Genomic DNA, 22,074 nt, shown 5'->3' with positions numbered 1-22,074 from the left:
GAGCTATGTAGAAACTTTAAGAGTCAATGTACTATTATTTTTCGTTCAGGCAGTGGAGAAGGGCTAGACAGGCTCATGCTTGAACACCCTCCAGGAAGTAAACACAAAAATGACAATGTCTGACTCGGAACAGTGAAATTGAGATTTATTTATCGAAGTCCCACTGAAACAAGAAGTAATGGACCGATTCACATGGTCAAATGGTCTCCTGGAAATGAACGAAACGTTGGTGATCCAACAACGCGGTGTCAAACTATATGACGGCGATGATAAGGTGTGCCTTTTGGCATGTTTCTCTATTCCATTTGACAATCCTCCATGTCTCACAGCTGTCATTTGCAGGCATTTACTCTTGACTGATTGTTGGACACTTCTCTGCTTTGACTCAATTGAGGAGTGTCGATTATTTCACCAATACTTTTTTTGTTGTCTTTGTGCCAGGCCAAGCTGGATGTCGGAATTGCTTTGCTGAGTACTCATCAGTTAATTTGGAGGGACATGAAGAATAATGTGCGGTGCCAATACATTTGAATACTTTGGTAGCTAGCTACTATGCTCCTGACCTGTGTTTACTATCAACCTCTAACCCCTTAACGTGTCTCCCTGCCTGTGTAGGAATGCTGCATAGCCATACCCTTGTCGCAGATCATCTTCTTCGAGGAACAAGCTGCAGGAATAGGGAAGAGGTGATTGCCAATATGTCTTGGTAGCTGTCTCGACCAAAAAGTATACTTTTGTGAGCAATGTTAAGTCTGTGATGAAGAGGAGCTGAATGCCTTGCCTTCCTAGATTATGAATTTCAAGGAAGACATAGCCGATACAAGTCATTAATCCCTTGGCCATGAACTCGTTTTTTCCTGGCCACACTCTCCCACACTCCTCCTCATACATAACACAAGCCTTTGGACTTACATCAATGCCATCTAGCCTAGTTCCCAAGCTTATGCAATAGAAACCATACAAACAAACAATCAATCCACTTTGTCATACATATATCAAATAGATACAGAGCATACTCCTCTTGGATGTTCATAATTGACATCTGAAAAACATTTCTCCCTGTCTTTAACCCTTTAGTGCAAAGATAGTCATTCACCTGCATCCAGTCCCTGCTAATAAGGAGCCAGGGCCCTACCAGCAAAGCAAGTTCTCCTACATCAAACTGTCCTTCAAAGAACATGGACAAATTGAGGTGAGTAGGATCAGTGTGACTGGAAGTAATTGCTGTGTGTACTGTGGTGTTCATCATTATCTCAGCACAGTTAATGGGCCAATTTTGAGTCGTGTGTGTGTGTGTGTGTGTGTGTGTGTGTGTGTGTGTGTGTGTGTGTGTGTGTGTGTGTGTGTGTGTGTGTGTTATTGTTGCTGTGTGTGTGTGTTTGCGCGCCTGTGCGTGTGCATGTAGTTCCACAGAAGGCTGACTGAGGAGATGACCCAGAAAAGATGGGAGAGTACACCTGTGTCACAGCCCATCCCCACGGCAACGGGATCTCAGGTCAGAGGTCATGCTTGAGTAGACAATCATTCCTATCCTTTGGACTCACCTGTCACATATAGCCCAGGGAATTACTTTCAACTGTGATGTGTTGATCATTGTTTTCATTCTTGAGTGTACTGTAGGCCTGCAGTGTTGGCGGGAGTCCATATCCCACCAAGATGTAATGAGAATCACAACCACACAGTGGTGCTGTTGTCAGTAGAAACGGCAGAGTTCAGGGCACACTGTTTAATGCAAGGACGTTTTACTCCTGTACTTATAAAGTAATTCACTGGCTCGTTCAATTAGACATACTGTGAGACATACTGTTGGCTAAATGGGTTCAGATAGGATAATAGTATTACATTAGGTACATGTAACAAGATAAGGTATTGAGCTTTAATGTTCTGTAAATTAAGTTAGGTAGTTGTGAACGGGGTTAACATGAAACAAGACAGCAGCAGTCCTTCCTCTCCCTGTGTGTGTGAATATTGTTTTTTTTTATGTGTGTTTGTGACATGTCCTTGTTCATGTGTTTTTGTGTATGTTTGTGTTTGGAATGTTTTTTTTCTATTGTATTTTCAATGTTTGTACGTAACTCATGTCTCTCTCCTCTCTGTGCCGTGCTTCTGCAGACAGGAAGAACACGTGCAGTGGGGATTGTGGGCATCGAGAGGAAGATAGAGGAGAAGAGGAAAGAGACAGACAAAAACATCTCTGAGGTGAGAGAGGAAGAAAAGAAAAGTCTGTCTCTGTGCAACTAGCATGTTGCTTTGTAGAGCATGCATTAGGATTGTACTAAGAGATAGAAGGCTTCCCAACTCGCCCAGAGTTCTTGGTTGCTGGCTCTGCAGTAGGAGGGTAGTGTAGTAGAGGGCCTTCTGGTCTGCACCCAGGGAGGCTCTGGCAGTAGACATCACGGCGCTGTGGTTCGTATCGCAATGACTTCCTTTGTGTGTGTGTGTGTGTGTGTGTGTGTGTTCAATTGGACGTGTGCGCATGTATAGTTACCATGAACATGCTTCAAAGTCTTTATCTGCATTTTAGGAATCACGCCGATATCCTGAAGTGGAATAAAATGGAATAAAAAGTGGTCACAATATTTGGTTTCTTTTAAAGGCTTGAGTCCCTCAAGAATGTAGTGTGGTTAGGGTTAGGGAGCAGGGTGGAGGGGGTTGCTAGAATTGCTTTTAAATAATATCTGTGGTGAGGTTTGGTCTGTTATTTGACTGTTCTCATACTTGCACTGTTGCTCTTACCCTCTCAGGCCTTTGAGGACCTCAGTAAACTCATGGTGAAGGTAGGAGACTGTTGGACTATCAGATGACACGACGTAAATAAACCCTTCTCAAATGTATAGTGCTACAAGTGCTAGACTATTGAGTGCACCATCGTCACCATCATTCTGAGTGACCTGATGTGTGAATGTGTGTGTCTCACCTAAAGGCTAAAGAGATGGTGGAGCTGTCCAGGTCCATCGCCAACAAGATCAAAGATAAGCAAGGAGACATCACAGAGGATGAGGTATAGCATGCTCTTCATCATCCTCATCATCGTCACTGTCATCTGTATCAGTTAACCTACCCGCTGTCATCCAAGCTTCACAGGGACAAACAAAGCATGTCACGAAAGGCAAACGACTATCATAGCACCAATTGGCCTATTCACTTTTTAGGAAACACTGTCTTAAAGAGTAGTGCGCTTCCTCTCCAGATTGCTGGAGGTTAAGCTAACCTGTTTGTGTCTGAGACAGTCCATGTGATCTCCCAGCTCCGACTCTAACACTCCGATACTTAATAAGGTTTATGGGATTGAGGAGGACAAAGATTACCACCCTCCCCCCCCCCCCCCCCCCCCGTATGGTAAAGAGGAATTCTTTCACTCTACTTACTAAATGGTTTATGCAATCCTTCTGGGGATAGATATCAGTCCACAGTAGTGGGTTAGGTGTACGGTATGTGTGTTGGTGAGGCAGAGAGTGAGTTAAAGACAGGCAGTAGGAGGGACGTCCGTGTGTGTGCGTGGTTCTATCGGGTCCTCTGAGGTGATCTCCCGTGGTGTGTGTACTGAAAGCGTACTTATCCACACTGGTCTTGGCTGACCTTAATATTGAGCACACACACGTGTGACCTTACTGACCTGCAGAACCACGTACAGTGTGTAAATCAGTGTGCAGAACACTCTCTCAGAAACCTACTGTCTCTGCCTTGACATGCTGTTCTCATTATTGCTGCCCCTTACAGACAATCCGTTTCAAGTCATACCTACTTAGCATGGGGATTGCCAACCCTGTTACCCGGGAAACGCACGGCTCTGGCACACACTACCATCTGCAGCTGGCCAAACAGCTTGGAGACATGTTACAGGCCCCTCTGGAGGTAGGTGTGTCTGTCTGTTTGTGTGTCTGTTTGTGTGTATCTGTGTGTGTCTGTGTGTGTGTCTGTGTCTGTGTGTGAAAGTGGTCTGTGAGCACGTTAGTCCATGTCTACAATACTGTATGTCTTTTCAGGAGCTTTTTTCAGAACCGGAGCCTGATAGTCTCTTTACAGCTCTTAACTCTCACTCTCTGTCTCCCATTCAGGAGCGTGGGGGGATGATGGCTCTGACTGAGGTGTATTGTCTTGTTAACCGGGCTCGAGGGATGGAGGTTAGCTGAAGACAACAACAACAACACACAACACACACCACCCACACACACACACACACGATCAGTGATCAGGTTACATGTACTGACTGAGACTGGGCAGCTGCTTTGTTGGTCTCTGATTACAACAATGTGTCGCCAACGCTGCAGTGCCTGACACACACACACACACACACACACATACACACACGTACACACATACATCTTCTTTAATGAACGTTTCTGGACTCATTTAAGATTCTTGTCTCTCTGATTGGCTCTAGTATCAAGTGAGTGTAGGATGCCCATCTGTGCTTCAGCTCAATAATGATACTGATGATTACATGTTCATGTTCTTAGAAGTCTGTCTGCTAGTGAGTTTGCATTGTGAATACTTCCTATTCCGTTTTTGCAATGGTTCCTATTGTCTTTGACTTGCTCTTTTCCTCTCCCTCTATCCACTCTCTGCCTTCCTCTCTCCTAGCTGCTGTCTCCAGAGGATTTGGTGAATGCCTGTAAGATGTTTGAGTCCCTGAAGCTTCCGTTGAGGTAGGTGTGTGTGTGTGTGTGTGTGTGTGTGTGTGTGTGTGTGTGTGTGTGTGTGTGCGTGCGCGTGCGTGCGCGTGTGTGAGAAAGACAGAGAGCGATAGAAAGGGCAGCACAGACGTTTGCGTCACAGAGGAATCGGTCAGGCTTTTCCTGCCTGACTTCCTGTTGTTGGAGGCCGTGTCCGCCCTCTGTGGCTCTGTCACTTCCTGTCACTTCCCACAGTTTCAAAAGAAAACATGGTCCGTTTCCCCACCAACCAAGTCCTAGTGCTCCCAATACAGTCCTTGCCCTAGGTTTTACACGGTTTCATTGGTTTAATCAACCAATTAGTGTTACTCAATGACTATTTGCCCCTGTCTCCATTTCACCATTTACCTGTTAATTCCCCTTTCTTGCTGGCTGTATCTCTCCCCCCCCCCCCCCATCTCTGTCTCTAGGTTGCGTATCTTTGACAGTGGAGTGATGGTGGTCCAGCTTCAGTCTCACAGTGAAGAGGAGATGATAGCCTCAGCACTGGATAATGTAAGCTCTCATGTTAATGTTACCCATAAGTGTGCAACCCTCTAAGTCTCTACTTTCTTTCCTCTCCTGCAGGTGACTGATAAGGGCTCACTGACTGCGGAGGAGTTTGCCAAACTCCTGGGTCTCTCTGTTCTTCTGTCCAAAGAGAGGTACCGCTGCTCATTCCCATAAGTAGACTGCAGCTCGGCTTTCTATTCATAATATGATCGATATTATCAATATAATTATTATCGTTGTGGCTAATGTTGATACAGTGTATCATTTTCTCTCTCTTTTCCTTTTTTATTTGTTTCTCTTTTGTTGGCTTTCTCTCGTTTTCTCCCCCTTTTTCTTTTCCTCTCTGTATCCATCCCTCTCTCTCAGGTTGTTGCTGGCCGAGAAGATGGGCCATCTATGCAGAGATGACTCTGTAGAGGGCCTGAGGTTCTATCCAAACATGTTCTGACCTGTTTACACTCCTTATGTACCGCAGCAACGTTTTTTCGTTTCTGTTGCTCACGGACTGATGTTATATCAACGTTCTTCCCCTGTCCCTCCTCTGGTAGAGGGGAGTGTCCGCCGTAACTAATCACAGGAGCTGCATATCCTATATAGTCTGAAAACTTGTTTTTGGTTGCTTAATGGTGTCAGTTTGATGGTGGAACCAAAACACACTTATCAGGACTAGATCTTACTGGATCAGCGCACAGTCACTGTGCTTTATGCTTTGATCGTAGCTATGGGAAGAGTCACCTTGCCCTGGACTTGGCTGTTCTGCCTTTCAGAGTGAATTATGCAATGGTATTTTTCTAAAGATTGTTTTGACACTGTTCATAGAATTTCTCACTGTTGTTTTTGTTTCAAGTCAGATGAACCAGTATGGGTGAGGACCAGGCAAGTGCTTCCACCAGTTAGAATGGGTTTTGTCTTTACAGTCATAGGCAGCAATGCAGTTGTATAGATCTGAAATGTAAAGGGGATTCATTGTTAGAGTGGGGAACACAACTGTATGGACCCTGTATTGTAGCTTGAAGTTTTATATTGTGTGTTTTCTCATCTGGCATTACCAACACTGTACTAGAGTTTAGGTCCAGCTAACTAACATTGGGACAGCTTTACTAAGCTTCAGCTTCACTCAGAAGTTTGTCTTTTTTGTTTTTATCAAGACTGAATGAAACCGTAAAGTGAAAGAAAAGGATAAGGTAAAGGAATATAAGAAAGATTACAATTCTTTCTCCCCTCAGGAGATATAATGGTTCATACCTTGAACAGATGCAGAGCCTTGCAGTAGCCAAAGTCTGGTCCTTACTCCATAAAGATATCATATCACTCCATTCTGTTGTCAGTTCATCAACACTGTCTATTGGATGGAACAGGTCCTCATGTTTGATTAAATTAGTTTTTGACTAAATGGCTTGTGTTGACTACTGATCTTGTCTTTATTTGTGCTGGATAAACCCACGGTACTGGGACGGAAATGTACTGTGGGCTACATACAGTACATTGTAGAACTCTTGACCGTTCCACTGTTCTGTTTGCAACATGTGGAACTCATATAATGAAGTAATTCTCAAGGGTGTGTGTGTGTGTGTGTGTGTGTGTGTGTGTGTGTGTGTGTGTGTGTGTGTGTGTGTGTGTGTGTGTGTGTGTGTGTGTGTGTGTGTGTGTGTGTGTGTGTGTGTGTGCTCTTTTGTTTAAAACACTGCCTGAGCGTTGGTGTTGGTCCCTGTCTGATAGGGTTATATTCCCATGGGCACATCATATCTAAGCCTGTTCAGAGAGCTGTCCAGTTCTGTGTAAGATCAAAATAGTATAATCTAACAAAGCAAGCTCTAAACTATACACTTATCCACTTAAAGCATATTGAAATCCATAAAAAAAAAACTAAAAATACAGTGAAATAAAAAATAATGGCAATAACCTGGTCGACCTGTATTACACAAGTAAATTATTATTATGTACTTATTGGATCATCCCTGGGCTACAGCACCCCAAGACACATTATTTCGAACTATACTTATGTTGAGAGTTGAGCACACGTTTTCCTTCTGTTCAAACTGTATTACACCCCCAATACTGGCCTGATAGGAGTATTAGCAGTGTTACTACAGTATAACTTTATCTCTAATGTAATTCTGCGTGGGCCAGTTTGTACAGAGATTAGTCCTTTGTTCTCAGTGTCTGCTGGGCTGAGCGGTAAACTGGAGTTTAGTTCATTACTCTAGATCAGCTTCCTATTTTCCACAGGCTCATTCTCCTCAGAGCACGAGGGCTTACCGGGCTCTGGGAGATTAGATTATCTCCCATGTGGCTCCTTCATTGATAGTTATTGGATTCAATTGGTACAGAAGACTTCAACCAATGACCTGAAATAGATCTTGGTATGGTAGATCCACAGACTGTACTTTTGTGTATTGTGTTAACTGCAGTGGACCTCGTTTATGCAAGTTGGGTGTGTTTAATTTCCTGGAGAGCATTTATGACAGTCAAATGTTCTAAGTGTACCTCAGACACAGATCTAGGATCATGCTCAGATTTTGCTCCCGTTCTGTGACCTGATGCTGGTTCAATCAGATTGAAGTATGTCATATCATGAATGGATTAAGTGACGGGCAGACCTTTAATGACATCAGTTAGGTTCTCTCCTTGGTGGGGGATAGGTCCAGAATTGACTCTGTGTGTTGGGGAAGAGTTGGGAGGCTGTTGAGATACTTGTTTCTTTACCTTAGGTTACATAGTTTTTACCCTGGTATATCCCACTTGCCTTTTGCAGTCCTCATTTTACGCACGCTCACCTTAACCGCAGTCAAGAGCGCTGATTTAGGGTAGGTCTTTAGGCACTCATCCTATAACTACTGGGTTCACTCCAGCTGTTCTTGCTTAGTTTCTTCAGTCATACTGGTCATGTTCCTCTCCTATGGCACGTGTTGTTTAACCCTCTGATGACCCTGTGTGACTGCTGTATGGGCCTGCTATCCCACCTAAGACAGGTAAAAACCTGATGCATCTCATTCACCACCTTGACATGTGACTCATTCTCCTTGAAGAGCCATGGAGAGGAATGTGTTCTTGATGGAATGAGTGAATAAAATAATCATACACATGTTGAATTGTAGGCTACTGTTCTTGTGTTTTGATGTCTTTCCTCGTGTTTGCCCCAATGACTCTGAGGTTTATTGTTTTGAATAGCCCTAATATGCCGCACCAGAAGTGCAGTTAGTTGTCGGTGTTTTTTATTAATCTTTTTCTTTCTTGTCCTCTGTCACCTAAATCGGAAAATCAGGCGTAAAGAAAAAGTTAAGCATTGTAATCTTTTAATGCTCTAATATAATTTTAAACACAAATGACCGCACGCAAGGCCACATACCGCCCCATTTAACCAAACGAATGAGCCGTGTAATTGTCTTTGAAGTGAGCATCCAGTGGGTGCGCGGTCACGATTACCTGCCTGACACGCGCGGAGACTGTCGCTCTCGCAACAGGGCTCTCACAGACGCGTGCACCTAAATTGCCCTCTCCTTAGCTGTCCCGCTCCTACTGAATCAGCGGGTCGATCTCCCGATCAGCCGTCGAATCAGTACTGATCGACTTTCTATAACTATCAATTAATACCAATCGAAGGTGACGTTCCTGTAGTTGTGGTGGGACCGTTCGTCAAGTAGACTATTCGTGTGGAGTAATGGTTTGCTGAGTCTACAGGAAATGTGAGTAGCCTACTCTATGCATGGTTATATGATGCCAGACCATTTTTTTAATAATACAGTAGCCTAACTGTATTATCTTTTTTGTGGTTAATGTAATTTAACAATTGGCCAATGAAAGACAAGACAAGCCCTTGCATACTTAATTTAAGCTTTTAGAGGGTTAAATAAGAAATATTTAAAAATGTCTTCCTAGGTCTTTTTTGAAATTTCTGGAAAATGTTTTCCATGTCTCTTATGATTTGCAGGTCTAGGATGTCCACAGTGCACAACAGAGCCATACAATAATAATGGTAGATATTAAAACATGTTGTGTATTCATGGCTCTTTTGTGCAGTGGACTGGGACAGAGCACTAGCCTGTGGGTTTGGCTGCTGCTCTGACATGTTGAGCTTTTCCACAGTGATTTGGAGGAGAGGGAAAGTTGGAGTCACTTGATTGTTGCACAGCAGATTTGGCCAGCAATGTCTTCTGCAAAACAAGATGTTGTTCTTTCAGAAACCAGACCATGACATAAACGAACAGGCAACACATTTGGAGAAAGATCACATTTAAGTGTCATTGGCTTCCCTACACATGCATGTGGCATTCTTGATAAACATAGAATATGGAAAATGCATAAGTAAGAAGTAGGTGTAGGCCTATGTAGTATACTGTTGGTGTTGTCATTACGTTACATATCATGGCTGTGTGGGAAGTCTTCATATATCAACTCTGATTCACCTCCTAAGCTTGCAGAAAGGTTTTCATCAGCAGAGAGATCCTCAGGCCTCAACACCTGTTTAACAAGTTTAGGATTCAAGATGTAATGATTGAGTAATAATTCAAGCTGACTATGCCTACCATTCATTCCACTTGTGAATAACTGCACTATCCCAAAAGTAAATGTTGGCAGGCTAACCACATACAATGCAATACAATAGATAATAACTTGATTAATCCCTTCATGAGAGACTGACACAGTGTTTTATTAAGGAGGGAATATAAACTGTGACCAGAGGAAATCTCAGGAACTGGCAGAGCTATTTTTGACTCTTGTTGTTCCTGACACATACGCTGGATGGGAAAAAAAACAATATGAGAGAGAGACCGCCCCATTGTGCTTTGTTAACGTCCTGGGGATTCAAATGTAGCGGCTATGATTTCTGTCTTGTTTACTTCTTGGCGCACACACACTTACGCACACACACACACACACACACACACACAAAATCAGACAAGACAGTGTGAATAGGGGGCTCTACCTTCTGACTATGATTTGTTTGTGAAGGAAAAGAGAGAACCTTGAGGTAACGTCTGTGTCAATACATTATCAATGTAAATGAATCACATTTTACAGCACAACACTAATCCTTACTTTGTAAGCTTGTGATAGGTGTGCGTTGGTGACATGCGTAGATGTTTGTTGTTGTTTGCTGTCATCTCGATTGGCCTGTTGTGACATTACACCTGATTGGCCTGTTGTTGATTCTCAGAGCCCTGGGATGGTGGAGGAGGAGGGTCATGTGGTGTAGGAGGGGTCCGAGGCACACGCATCGGAATGCCACAGGGTTCCGTCTCACTATTGCCATTCCTGCTGGCGCTCATGGGATACGGTGAGTGGCAAGGCTCTATAGGTAGTCGTTTCATTAGGGGTGGTCACATGCACACTCAATTGCTGTTTATATCTAAACTATGCTTTCATCTCAGCTTGCTATAAAGTGTAGTGTACCACCTGCTATTGTGTTGCCATGAGGGCCCCTTTAAACCTGCAGCGGGCGAAGGAAGCTCGGTGGGGGGAGGAAAAGGAGGGAGGGAGGGAGGGTGAAGGGAGGGTCAGACTCTTTCCCCTCCCCACACCCTCTTCCCTTATGAGGGAGTTTCTTTGTCAGGACTCAGGATGTGATCTACACACAGCGGCATTTACACATCACAATACCACTTCAGCGCAACGCTACGGAGACACGCTACAATAGAGTTGTATGATTGATAATCATCCTCTTCGTCTATCCTCTACCTCCTTTATCCTCCTCTCTCTCATCTCTGTCTCCCCCTGTTTCCCCTGCCTCCCCCGTTCCTCCTTTCTTTCTCTCTTTCTCCCCATCCTCTCCCTTCTTTTTATCTCTCCCGTAGCTATGGCTGGGCTCCAACTTTGGCCTTCTCTCCATGTTGCCCTTAGCAACGGCAGCGTGTTTGTAGACTTCAGCACAGACTGCAACGACACCACCGGCCGCAACTTGACCCTGTCTCTGGTCGACACAGACACCAAGACAACAGTCCTGACCAGAGTCCTTCCTGTCAACCAATCAGAGGGGAGGTTAGAGTTCAACTGCTCCTGCTTCCTGTATGCTGGAACATTCCGATTCCTTCTGGAGCAGCAGACCAACTATGGCACCTCTAATGCTAACGCTAATGTAACTGACAGTAGCACTGACGGAGCTACCTGGTGGTGGAGCCCGGAACTGCAGGTGCTGTGGCCCACCTTCCACATTGGCGTGGAGAGGGCCAGTAACCAATCCGGCTCCTTCCAGGTAAATGTTGGATATATTTGTATGACAACTCAACTTTAGTATCACAATGTTTTTTATCAGGAAAGTTGATGTTAAGGTGTTACATTTAGATAGATCAATGACATATCAATCACAGATGAATCACTCGCAAACCCTTTTTCCTTTCCTTCCAGGTTGGTATCTCCACCAATGAGCACTTCCAGGCCTGCTCCAGCGGTGTAGGCTCCGCCCTCTTCCTGGAAGTTAGCTACCTGGAGTTCAACCAGATTGGTCGAAACAGCATTGACAAGGTCCGGGCCCGCACACGTCATCCAATCAAAGCTCTGCGTTCCCAGAGCATCGAGCTGGCCTGTGCCTTCCCCTTCACAGAGAGAGACTTCATCAGGGTGGCCCTGAGGTCCCCTCATACGGCTGTGGACGTGAAGAGCTCAGGACCCCTCTACCTGTCCCGCATCTTCTCCTACAAGCTCCTGGTGGACAATGCTAATGCCTACAGGACTGGCTGTGAGGGGAGCGTGTCTGTGAGGCTGCTCACCCCTCCCTGTGCACACATCAATGGGAAAGTACAACTGTATCGCGATGGAGGTATTGGGAGGGGAGGCTCAGGCTCACCTGGGTTGGGGACAGGAGGGACGGGGACGGGGACAGGGTTGGGTGTTATTGGACCAGAGGAGCCTTCCTCCCCACCCCTGGCCTTTCACTGGCTGACGCAGGGGGAGAACGAGACAGAGTTCAACTGCTCCGTGTTTGACCCAGGGAGGAATAAGTACTGCTTCCGGTTTGTGCTCAACTTCAGCCGCTCCCCCAGCCCGGCTCAGACCTGTCTGGTCGTTCACAGGAACGCAGGTGAGACCCAGCCTCATAGCTACATGTGTTTAACCTTATGGTCAGAGTCGTTAGCGGTCACATACATTCCACCACAATTCTTTAGCTTATGCTATTTTACAACACCAGTCCCTGGAGGGCTTTGACAAGTAGTAAAATGTAAGACTCTCTGGCACCATCTCTAGATATTTGATTGTATTGTTCTCTTGTTATGGTTCACTAGACATTGCTATTTGGGGAATCATCCGGGATAACATGTAGTCTGGTTCAGAAATTAGATCAAGGTATTCCGAATGTTATTAGATTCTAGTGACGTCGTGACCTTTCTTTAACCCCAACTGTATGATATGTATGCCAATATGAAGGAACCCAGACAGGTATAAGCAAGTTTCCATCTCTCTCTCTCTCTCTCTCTCTCTCTCTCTCTCTCTCTCTCTCTCTCCGTCCCTTTCTCTCTGCAGAGGCGTGGGGTCCATGGCAGGCGTGGAGTGTGTGTAGTGTGAGCTGTGGGGAGGGGGTGAGGGAGCGAGTACGTGAGTGTCTGCTGCCCTCTGGTGGTGGTGGGATGCAGTGCACTGGCATGGTGAAGGAACAGTCCCTCTGCTCACTGGAAGACTGCGCAGGTCTGCTCTCGTCACTCTCTCATTTACTCTCTGTTTCTATCAGTTTATATCCTTTCTTCATTATTCCCCCTTCATCACATTCCCCTGGTAGACTGACATCACCCTCCTGTGTTGCTCTTCTTTCTCTATTTCTACCCGTCCAGAGATGGAAAAACACTCCCCCTGCTTTCTGGAAGACTGCACAGGTCTGCTTTATCACTCTATTGTTTTCTCTCTTTCTATTTAATCAGTTCCCTTTTCTCACCCTCTCTTTCTTTTCCGATATTTTTTTCCATCTCATTCATCCACACACCCTCCTCTGCATGCATCTCAGTGAATGTATATATTATGCTTTTCTGATAGTAATCAATAACGTGTAATGCTGCCCATACAGGAAATACATACAGCATATCACTCCCTACAGTGATAGTCGCATATCCTCAATCACCCGTATTCATATCTCTCTCCTCCTCTCTCCCTCTCCTAGTGCTGCCCCCACCCTCCTCCTCTCTCCCTCCTGCGCCCATGGGTACCAATCCTCTGAGTGGTAACCTGGTGGCAATGGCTGGTATTTCGTTGTGCCTGGCGGTCATCCTGGCTACTATTCTGGTCACGGTGTGGCGTAAGCTCTGCCGGACCCCTCAGTGTAGCTCTGTACCCCGCGGCTCCATGCACTCTCCTGGGGGACGCAAACTCTCAGACGAGGCCTCCATTTGTGGGCACAGCCTCCAGAGACCCAGCCTCTCAGACAGCCAGGGGCCACAGGGGGGACTGGGGTTGGGGCTAGCCAAGTCTGAGAGACCTCCCCTGGGCTGTCAGTCTCCGACTCAGCCCCTGGTTCTCCCTCTAGTCCAGGATCCAGACAGGCTATCTCCCTCTGGGCAGAAGGTGCTGCCGCCCCTCTTTGGGTAAGTATACTCTGGTTTATGTCACATGCTATGTATGCATCAGTGGAGGCTGGTGGCTCATTCCATTCCATGCATTCCGTACAGGTACCGTTTGGCCCAGCAGCAGCTGAAGGAGATGAAGAAGAAAGGGCTGAAGGAGGCTACACAGCTTTACCACGTCTCCCAGAGCCCTGTCCATGACACCTTGCTGGAGACCTCTGCTACACCCACCACAGCCTCTACTCCTACCCCAGCAGGGTTCACTCCTTCTGGGCTCACCCCCAGCCCTGCTCCCCTGGATCTCCAGGAGATCCAGGAAGATGCTAACCTTAGCCGTTTCCGTATCACAGTCCCTTTCCCTGAGCACAGAGTCCCACCCCGTACCTCCAGCACCCTTCCGGACAGACTGAGCCCCAGGGTGGAGCTCATCCTAGGGCCTCCTATGCCTGGGTATGAGGGTGGGGGGAGCTCTAATCGACGAGACCGCACAGCTGACTGGGTGGAGATGGTGGAGAGGAGTGGGTCAGGAGGAGGAAGAGGAGGAAACTCCTACCAGAAGAACCCCAATTTCCGCCGAACCTCTAGTTTCAACGACACCAAGCCCCAGCCCCCTCCCTCGGCCCCCTCTCGGCCCTTCAGAGAGAGAAGCATGACCCAGGTCTGTTCATTTATGCTCTGTTATCTTCTATTGCTCCATGGTTGTGACACATTTTTGGGGGGATATTATAAATATTATATTGTTATCATAAACTGTTTTTCTTTCTCTTTTACAGGTTGCCCCCAGGACCCTCCCTGAGGGCAGCTGTAGAACCAGGGGAGCCTGGGAGAACCAGCCCTACCCCTCTTACCCCTCCTACCCCATCCCAGAGCAGGAGGTCTCTGATTGGGCCAGGACCAATCCCAGGCTCACTGGAGACGACAGACGGAGACCATGGGTGGAGACAGCAGCTCCTTGTTTCAGCACTGAATCCAAACACACAGGGACCAGCACTACAGCAGCCATACCAATGACCGAGCTGCCCAGTAAAACAGACCTCACTGGGGAGAGAGAGAGGCGGAGGAGTGGTGTGGGTGGGGGAGGTGGAGGGATTTCTGGGATTGGTGGACCTGTATTCCGTGGTGGAGGGACTCATCTGGGTCAGGAGAGGGCAGAGCGGGCTGAACAGAACTGGAGCCGTCGCGGTCCGTCTCCCATCCAGAGGAACATCCTGGCCCGCAAGCTGAGGGAGGCCCAGTCCTTCTCTCAGGCCTCTGACCAGAGGGGGCGCCAGCAGCACCAGCAGCACCAGCAGCGCCAGCGCAGCTCCACCTTCAGTGTGTCAGCCTCGGAGCAGAGGAAGGGCCGCTGCCGCTCCCTGCCTCTGTCTGGGGACTACAGCAGCAGTGGCTCCCCCTATGGGCTGAGTGAGGCAGAGCAGAGAATGATGGACCTGGACCTGACATCAGGATACCTGGGGGAGGAGTACTCACCTGAACACATCTGAGAAGAGAGGGATGATTGGAGAGGAGGAGGGAGATTGTCAGAGGAGGGGAGGGAGGGAGAGAGAGAGCAGGGGGGGGGGTATGGAAATATACGGGGGATAACCTGTGTCATGTGACATGTTTCATGGACTATAAGTTTGCTTGCTACACAGAGCAAGCTGGACATTTTTTTTTTAATTCTTTAGATATCAGAGCACTTGTTCAACATCACCACATTCTCTTTATTGAATGTATCTTTGGCTGTCTTTCCACGCTGTGACACTGTGAGCTTTCTCAAGGACATTTATACTGGACTGTTAGCAGATAATGGACAAAGATGTTTTTATAATGTTACTATTTCTGCAACTTCATGGTCAGAGCTATTTTCAACACCAACAGACTGTTTCAAGGGAAGCCAATACCACTGTCCTACATTGTAGAGTGTGTTGTTTCTACTGCAGTAGAGACAGTATCTCAGTATTATTATCACTCATTTCAATGATATATTGTGTTTATTCAGGGACAAAATGAATGTGCAGTAAGGCTGTTTTCCAAGGAGACCTTTCACAAGAAGGCCTGTTACAGTATTTAATCTAAATATGTATCTTCTCTGTACTGTATTTTGTGTACAGCACATATTGTTCTCTTCTATTGTGATTGAGGACAATGAAATGTAAACATCAGGGAGCCATTTTTGTTAAATGCTGATTTATTAGTGTATTGAAGTATTATTATTATTATTATTATGTATTAAAGTACTGCTTTTTGATATATTCACTAAGAAACAAGGGGAAACAATAAATCATTTTTTTAAAAGCACTTCAACTGTGTCCATTATCACTTCGGCAGCAGTACATGACTTATAATGGTCATTCTATATTCTTGAGGCCTACGCATGCATGAGGCCAGGGACTTTCCTGGCAGTGCTACCCGTCTGCCCCTGCCCCGCTGCCCATGCTGTCCATGAAAAGCAGGGGCCGCATCTTCATGGTGGTGTGTCTGAGGGAGTACCACAACCCCTTCCAGGTCCCCCACACCACCCCGTTGTCATATTTGCCCTTGTACTCCCCTCCTCGATAGAACTTCCCATTCAGGTTGGCTGCATGACATCTGGAGGAGAGAGCAAATACAATGAGTACTGAGTTCAAAGTACAGAGACAGAGAAGCAGATTTTGCGATGGCTTGCGAAGAGCATTACACTATTACATTAAAGTGCTAGGTTGAAAGTCTCACCTGTTGTACCACCAGCCTCCCATATTCTCCTGGGCACAGCTGCCTTGTAGGAAGCGGTCATTGTCCTGTTAATGATAATCATCATCATCATCATTATCACCACAACCATCATCATAGTTAATTGGCTCTGCATTGTAGAGAGAGAGAGAGGGGGGAGGGGTCACTGACCTGGTCCCTGGTGCTGAACTGCATCCCACTGAGGGAGGCGGACCACTCTTCCACCATACCCCCACCTCCAGACAGAGCATCCCCTCCACGTCCACTGTACATACCATACCATAGACGGTACTTATCCTGGAGGGAGGGGCGAGGGCCAGGAGGAGATAGACTGGCTTAAAGCAGGGCTTCTTAAACAATGGGTCACAGCTGATTCATTTTTGGTTGCATCTTAAAACCAGGTCCTGGTTGGTATTACAAGTGTGTCTCACCTTCTCGTCAGAGATTCTGAAGTTCTGGTAAATGGAGTGAGTCTTCTTTCCATTCCAGTCCATCAGATCTATCTTCATCAGGTTCTTGCCTCCAGAACAGAAGACAGAACATATGGAACGCACAGTGTTTATAGGTCTCAGGAACAATAGAGAACCCAACAAAGACCAGAACGGTCGAGGTGTGACATCATGAACACATCTGTAGTCTAAAATAGGTTCTTCTCATTGTTTCCTCCCCTTCATCTGCACTGATGTAAAAAAACTGCCCAACTGAAAGGATATTTACAGCTGACATCATTTTGCATTGCTCCCACCTTCCAAAGCTTACCATCAACAAGCAGGGAGTGAATGTGTTCGTTTCCCAGCCAGAACTCATCATTCCACAGTTTGAAATCTCCAAACCCTTCTCTGTAGTCAACCCAGTCTCTGAATGAGAGAAGTATGGATCCCAGTTACAAACAGAAATACATCATCCACCCATATACAGCACTTCAACTGAATGATAGTATCAGAGAGTAGAAACCTGTGTACTTATGTGATACTAATGTAGCATAAGAAACTGTTGCACCATGCATGTAAGTGTTTTATGTCATCTACCAAGACCATAGAGACACAGGGGTAGTGAACTTGTTGGTTCAACCTGTGAGACAAATATTGTTATTAAGGTTCTATCTATCTATCTATCTATCTATCTATCTATCTATCTATCTATCTATCTATCTATCTATATTTCTATCTATTGGTCTATCTATCGATCTACCGGTTAAAGTTCACCCTCCCATGGCGTCGCCGCTGAAGGATGGTCCAGCCCCCACCATCCTCCATGTCACAGTATGTCAGAAAGGGCTCCAGCGTCGGTTTGGGTCTTATCCGGTAGAAGCCGCTTGGTGGTCTTACTCTCTCATACAACTCTGAGCAGTCTGGAGAGGAGACATTAGGGGCAAGGGTAAGACTATAGTATCACACTGACAATCAGTGTAACCTGGTTTTATAGGTTTTAGGATTATATATGACTATTAGCAGTGCTTCATTGACAATAGAAGGAAATTCTTTGAGAAACACATTATGTAGTAGGATTGCGGCAGGCGGGAGACTTTCACCTTTATCATAGACGATGAGGCTGCCTGCTGGGGGAAGTGAAGTTACTGACGCCATCTTGTGCTTTTCTGTTTCATTAGAGCTTGGTTTTGGATTTGGTTCAAGGTCACACTCAGCTGAGTCAGAGTCATAATCAGCTGGGTCAGGGTTGGGGTCAGGGTTGGGGTCAGGTTTAGGGTCGGGTTGAGGAATCGGCTGGCGTGTGCTGGGTCGCGGGGGGCTGAAAAACCTGTGTACCCGCAGGTGGTCCAGTTGCCAGGCACCAATCAGGAGTTTGTTTTCCAGGATGCGAATACTGCGCTTCAACTCTGCTACCTCCAGCATGCATGGATCCTCTGCCTCGAGGGAGATACACAAAGGAAGGGAGATTTTTTAAATATTTGGGCTTAGTTCTAATACTTTCCATCATTCAATCAATTTCTATCACCCCAAAGGACATGGTCTGCAACAGAGGTCCTACATAAAAACTGCAGAACTAAGAACCAGACAAAGCGATTGGCCATGTCCGAACATTCATATTGCAACCTATTTCGTAGGCGTTTTTAGTATGCAAGATTAGAAAGTTTTGCAGTATGCAAAATGTACAAACAAATATGTATAAAATGCCAGGATGTCATACTATATTTGCCTTTCCATGAAGTATTTACTGAATACTATTCAAGAAGTCCTTTCCAATTCAATGAATGTATACACTCACCAAACACTTTATTAGGAACACTATACTAATAAACTATACTAATAACTAACTAATACTGGGTAGGGCCTCCCTTTGCTCTCAAAACAGCTTTAATCCTTCCTGGCATTGATTGCACAAGATGTTGGAAACATTCCTTTGAGATTCTGGTCCATGATGACATGATTGCATCACGCAATTCCTGCAGATTTTCCAGGTGCACTTTCAAGCTGTGCATCTCCCGTTCTACCACATCCCAAAGGTGTTCTATTGGATTCCGATCCGGTGACTGGAAAGGCCACTGAAGAACACTGAACTCATTGTCATGTTCAGAAACCAGTTTGAGATGACTTTTGCTTTGTGACATGGTGCATTATCATGCTGGAAGTAGCCATTAGAAGATGGGTAAATTGTGGCCATGAAGGGATGCACATGGTCAGCAACAATACTCAAATAGGCTGTGGCATTTAAGCGATGATTGATTGGTATTATCGGGCCCAAAGTGTGCCTAGAAAACATTCCCCACAACATTACACCACCTCCACCATGAGAAGGTGTACAGGTGTTCCTAATAAAGTGTTCGGTGAGTGTATGTATAGAGTATATTATGTTGAAATGTGTTGCTTACTGAATACATTTTACATAACAGTAGGCACTAAATAGTATGTAGTATGGTTAATATGTAGCAGAAACATTTATTAAACAGTAGGCAGTATGAACTTTCGTACATGGCTATTGATTAATTTAAAATGGGTGAGTAGGCCACATATGGGCCTAGAGTAGGTGAGATACATACTGGGAGTCTGAGTGATGCCATGGTTTGGCACACCAGCACCAGCAGTAGCATCAGTGACATGTCTCTCAGTTCAGAGTCTGTTGGTAGATATCAAAAGAAAAAAGTTGAAAAGGTAATTCAATGAACAGGCAATTACAATCTCTCATTGATCACTCTCTGCAAATAATACACATGACATGAATTCACTGAAGTGAAGAAATTCATTAAAACAGGTTGAAATAAAAAATCAACATAGACATATTGTCATTAGGGTTTTTAAGAGTAAAGTGATCACCATATATCTGCATGGCCTACATATCATGTGATTATTATTTAGCATTATTGGAGATTCAAATCATACCTTAATTTCACGAGCCTGTTTTCTTCGTTCGGTCTGAGTCAAGGTGCACTGTGTTCCCTAACCGTGCCCGTCTCATCTGTTTATCGGCTCTGTCCGGTCGGTTCTGCATGGTCCACGTTAGGCCAGGAGTAGAATGGCGTTCCGCCTAGAAATTGTTCTTAAGCCAGTTTTTGTTATCTCCCTATTGGTTGTGGTTTGGGTTAGGAAATGGCAGCAGATCCTAGATCTGTGACAGGGCAACTTAAACCATGCGTGGATGGAGAGATGTTTTAGCGCACCACATTCCTCACATACCACAGACCCTGTCAATAGGAAAATATGTTTTCAGAGAATTATACATCAGTCATTCTAAAATCAAAATTGATGTTCTCCGACACTATAATCATATTTTCTGATTGAATTTTAATAATGTGGGTAATATTCTTTTCACTTTTTTTTTTTTACTTGGGGTCGTCGTGCCATTCCCTTCATTAAAACCAGATGTGCTCTCTTAACAATAACCTATGGAAAGACCAAACGAAAAATAGAATAGTGTTTATAGTTTGTACACATCCGTTCTTTCAAGACAGAAAAGCCGGGGTGAAAAAATAGCTGTGGGTGTGTGTGGTATGGTTTTATGCGAAAGGGTAGTTTATGGGCTGAGTAAACGATGAGACGAGGACTGTGCAAGAGGAAAAGGCAGAGCGTTTGTCAGGAAGTTAAAAACCGCTACGTTTGGAAAGCAGGAGGAATAGTGGATGGGAGGAAAAAATAACTCGTCAACCTTTGAACCGTGTTCCTCACGGTCCTCACTACGAGTCACAAGACAAAGACCGTATAATTCCACGAATGTCAAACAGACGGTGCAGCCCAGGCAGTGGAATGGGTTGGTGACAAATGAATTAATTTGGATAAAACGCTTTGGGAACAGGGGGGAGAAAAAACAAAACAAACCCAAGACAAGGGAAAAGAGAGAAGCGAAGACTCCTCCAATGCTTTTCTCATACTGACATAGAAACTTGGTGTGTATTGCCTTTTTCATTCCTAAACTTTGCATATCGTTTTGTTAATGGTGATGTAAACAATTGCTGGTTAAAATCTTGCAGTAACTCATTCTTAATTTCATCATCAGCAGCAAATGTCTGACTGCTGAAAAACTTTCCTGATGAACTTAAACTTGCATGTTTAGAATGAAGTCTTATTGGAATTGAAATTATATATTTGTGTGTGTGTGTGTGTGTGTGTGTGTGTGTGTGTGTGTGTGTGTGTGTGTGTGTGTGTGTGTGTGTGTGTGTGTGTGTGTGTGTCCCCGTCCTTGTCCTTGCCCATACATTGTAACCACCTTCATTGTGACAGGAAAATGCCACCAAAGCCATCAGGGAACGTCCTCTCTAATCCATCTCTCATATGTTTATCTATTTTTTTCAGAAGAAAGAGCTAACAAAAAATAAGAAGACAGAAGAATAATAATAATAATAATAATAATAATAATAATAATAGGAGTGTAAGGAGAAGGCCAAAGCTGTAGAAATATGTCAGCTGTCCATTTCGTTCCGGGGGCGGAATCCAAAGAAGTTAATGGGTGAGTGAACAACATGAACAACAATCAGAGTGTGACTGGACCTCCTCACAAACATGAGAATGGCAACCTTTACTCTGTGTGTCTTTTTATATGAGTAATATAATGCTGTTTTGTCCAGCAGCAAAAGCTCTATGATTGCTCAATGGCATGCTGAACGGTGATTTCGTGGAAGTGGTGTCACTAAAAATGCTTTGTCAGACCTACTATGCTGATGTATGCAGAATGGAATGGCTTGGTGTGAAGACATTGGTGTAAGCATAGACACAAACATAATACATTTGTACATGAACGCATCTATTCTCTCTCTCTTTCTCTCTCTCCAGCTCTAGTGTTGATCAAGTTGATACAATGGAGGATGCTAAGGTTGAGATTGATGATGGGAAGGATGAGAATGTTGAACCAGACACCATGTACCAGTAAGTGCCGAAGGTCCAATATGGTCTCCTCTCCTCCCCTACACATCTGACAGGGGAGCTCCCACCCTTGTTTTGGTCCCTGTTGTTGAAACCTAATGTGACGTTCTTAAAATCAGACTTAATATGAAACCAATATTGTTATTGTCTTTCTCTCTTGCTTTGTAGTCGTATCCGGAAGAAGATATCTCCTTTTGTCATGTCCTTTGGGTTTCGGTGAGTGTCTAGTGTCTGGTGCTGATGTTGGTCCATGATAATGAAGATGATGATTATGATGTTTGTCTCTGTTGTCCAGTATGATGGTTCTCTCTGTCTGTATCTCTTGTACTATGTTTTTGGGTGATGATGAGTATGATTCTTCTCTCTGTCTGTATCCCTAAAGTATGTTTGGGGTGGTGCTGATCGTAGTGGACATTG

General features: G+C 45.1%; 4 protein-coding genes across 5 annotated transcripts in view; 3 read left to right on the top strand and 1 right to left on the bottom strand.

The window, feature by feature from the left end:
• Positions 1–109: 109 nt before the first annotated feature.
• Positions 110–6,561, top strand: vps36 (vacuolar protein sorting 36 homolog). The gene is made up of 14 exons (XM_083665484.1): positions 110–274; positions 442–510; positions 616–686; positions 1,078–1,192; positions 1,406–1,495; positions 2,113–2,199; positions 2,745–2,777; positions 2,924–3,001; positions 3,721–3,855; positions 4,059–4,124; positions 4,585–4,649; positions 5,087–5,171; positions 5,244–5,320; positions 5,535–6,561. Exons 1-14 carry the CDS (start codon positions 179–181, stop codon positions 5,614–5,616), a joined length of 1,149 nt encoding a protein of 382 aa, XP_083521610.1. The 5' UTR covers positions 110–178; the 3' UTR covers positions 5,617–6,561.
• Positions 6,562–10,307: 3,746 nt separating this feature from the next.
• On the top strand, positions 10,308–15,910 carry thsd1 (thrombospondin, type I, domain containing 1). Of its 2 annotated transcripts, none has more exons than XM_083690862.1 (7): positions 10,308–10,446; positions 10,964–11,361; positions 11,514–12,186; positions 12,627–12,698; positions 13,255–13,675; positions 13,760–14,312; positions 14,428–15,910. In XM_083690862.1, the coding sequence occupies exons 1-7, from the start codon at positions 10,392–10,394 to the stop codon at positions 15,136–15,138; spliced, it is 2,883 nt and encodes a 960-aa protein (XP_083546988.1). In that variant the 5' UTR covers positions 10,308–10,391; the 3' UTR covers positions 15,139–15,910. The 2 variants fall into 2 exon arrangements, with proteins under 2 accessions (XP_083546988.1, XP_083546987.1); XM_083690861.1 differs by having other exon boundaries at positions 12,627–12,788.
• Positions 15,911–16,041: 131 nt separating this feature from the next.
• On the bottom strand, positions 16,042–19,403 carry fgl1b (fibrinogen like 1B; the record flags this gene model as incomplete). The annotated part of the gene is given in 8 exon segments (XM_083694687.1): positions 16,042–16,225; positions 16,349–16,413; positions 16,517–16,642; positions 16,777–16,865; positions 17,105–17,202; positions 17,537–17,696; positions 17,877–18,207; positions 19,341–19,403. Coding segments are annotated over 8 exon segments (1,116 nt in total).
• Positions 19,404–20,661: 1,258 nt separating this feature from the next.
• Positions 20,662–22,074, top strand: part of tpte (transmembrane phosphatase with tensin homology) — a 6,744-nt gene continuing 5,331 nt past the window's right edge. The window contains exons 1-5 of the mRNA XM_083686416.1: positions 20,662–20,684; positions 21,091–21,244; positions 21,568–21,660; positions 21,826–21,873; positions 22,040–22,074. The exon at positions 22,040–22,074 is cut by the window's right edge and continues 127 nt beyond it. Of these exons, the coding sequence (XP_083542542.1) occupies positions 21,195–21,244; positions 21,568–21,660; positions 21,826–21,873; positions 22,040–22,074 (226 nt within the window). The 5' untranslated portion in view covers positions 20,662–20,684; positions 21,091–21,194. The remainder of the gene's footprint in view (positions 20,685–21,090; positions 21,245–21,567; positions 21,661–21,825; positions 21,874–22,039) is intronic.

The sequence above is a fragment of the Argentina silus genome (assembly GCF_951799395.1).
Source record: "Argentina silus genome assembly, chromosome: 2".
Lineage (NCBI taxonomy): Eukaryota > Metazoa > Chordata > Actinopteri > Argentiniformes > Argentinidae > Argentina > Argentina silus.
Note: the sequence above shows the minus strand (reverse complement) of the source record. Positions and strands in the feature narration are given on the sequence as shown.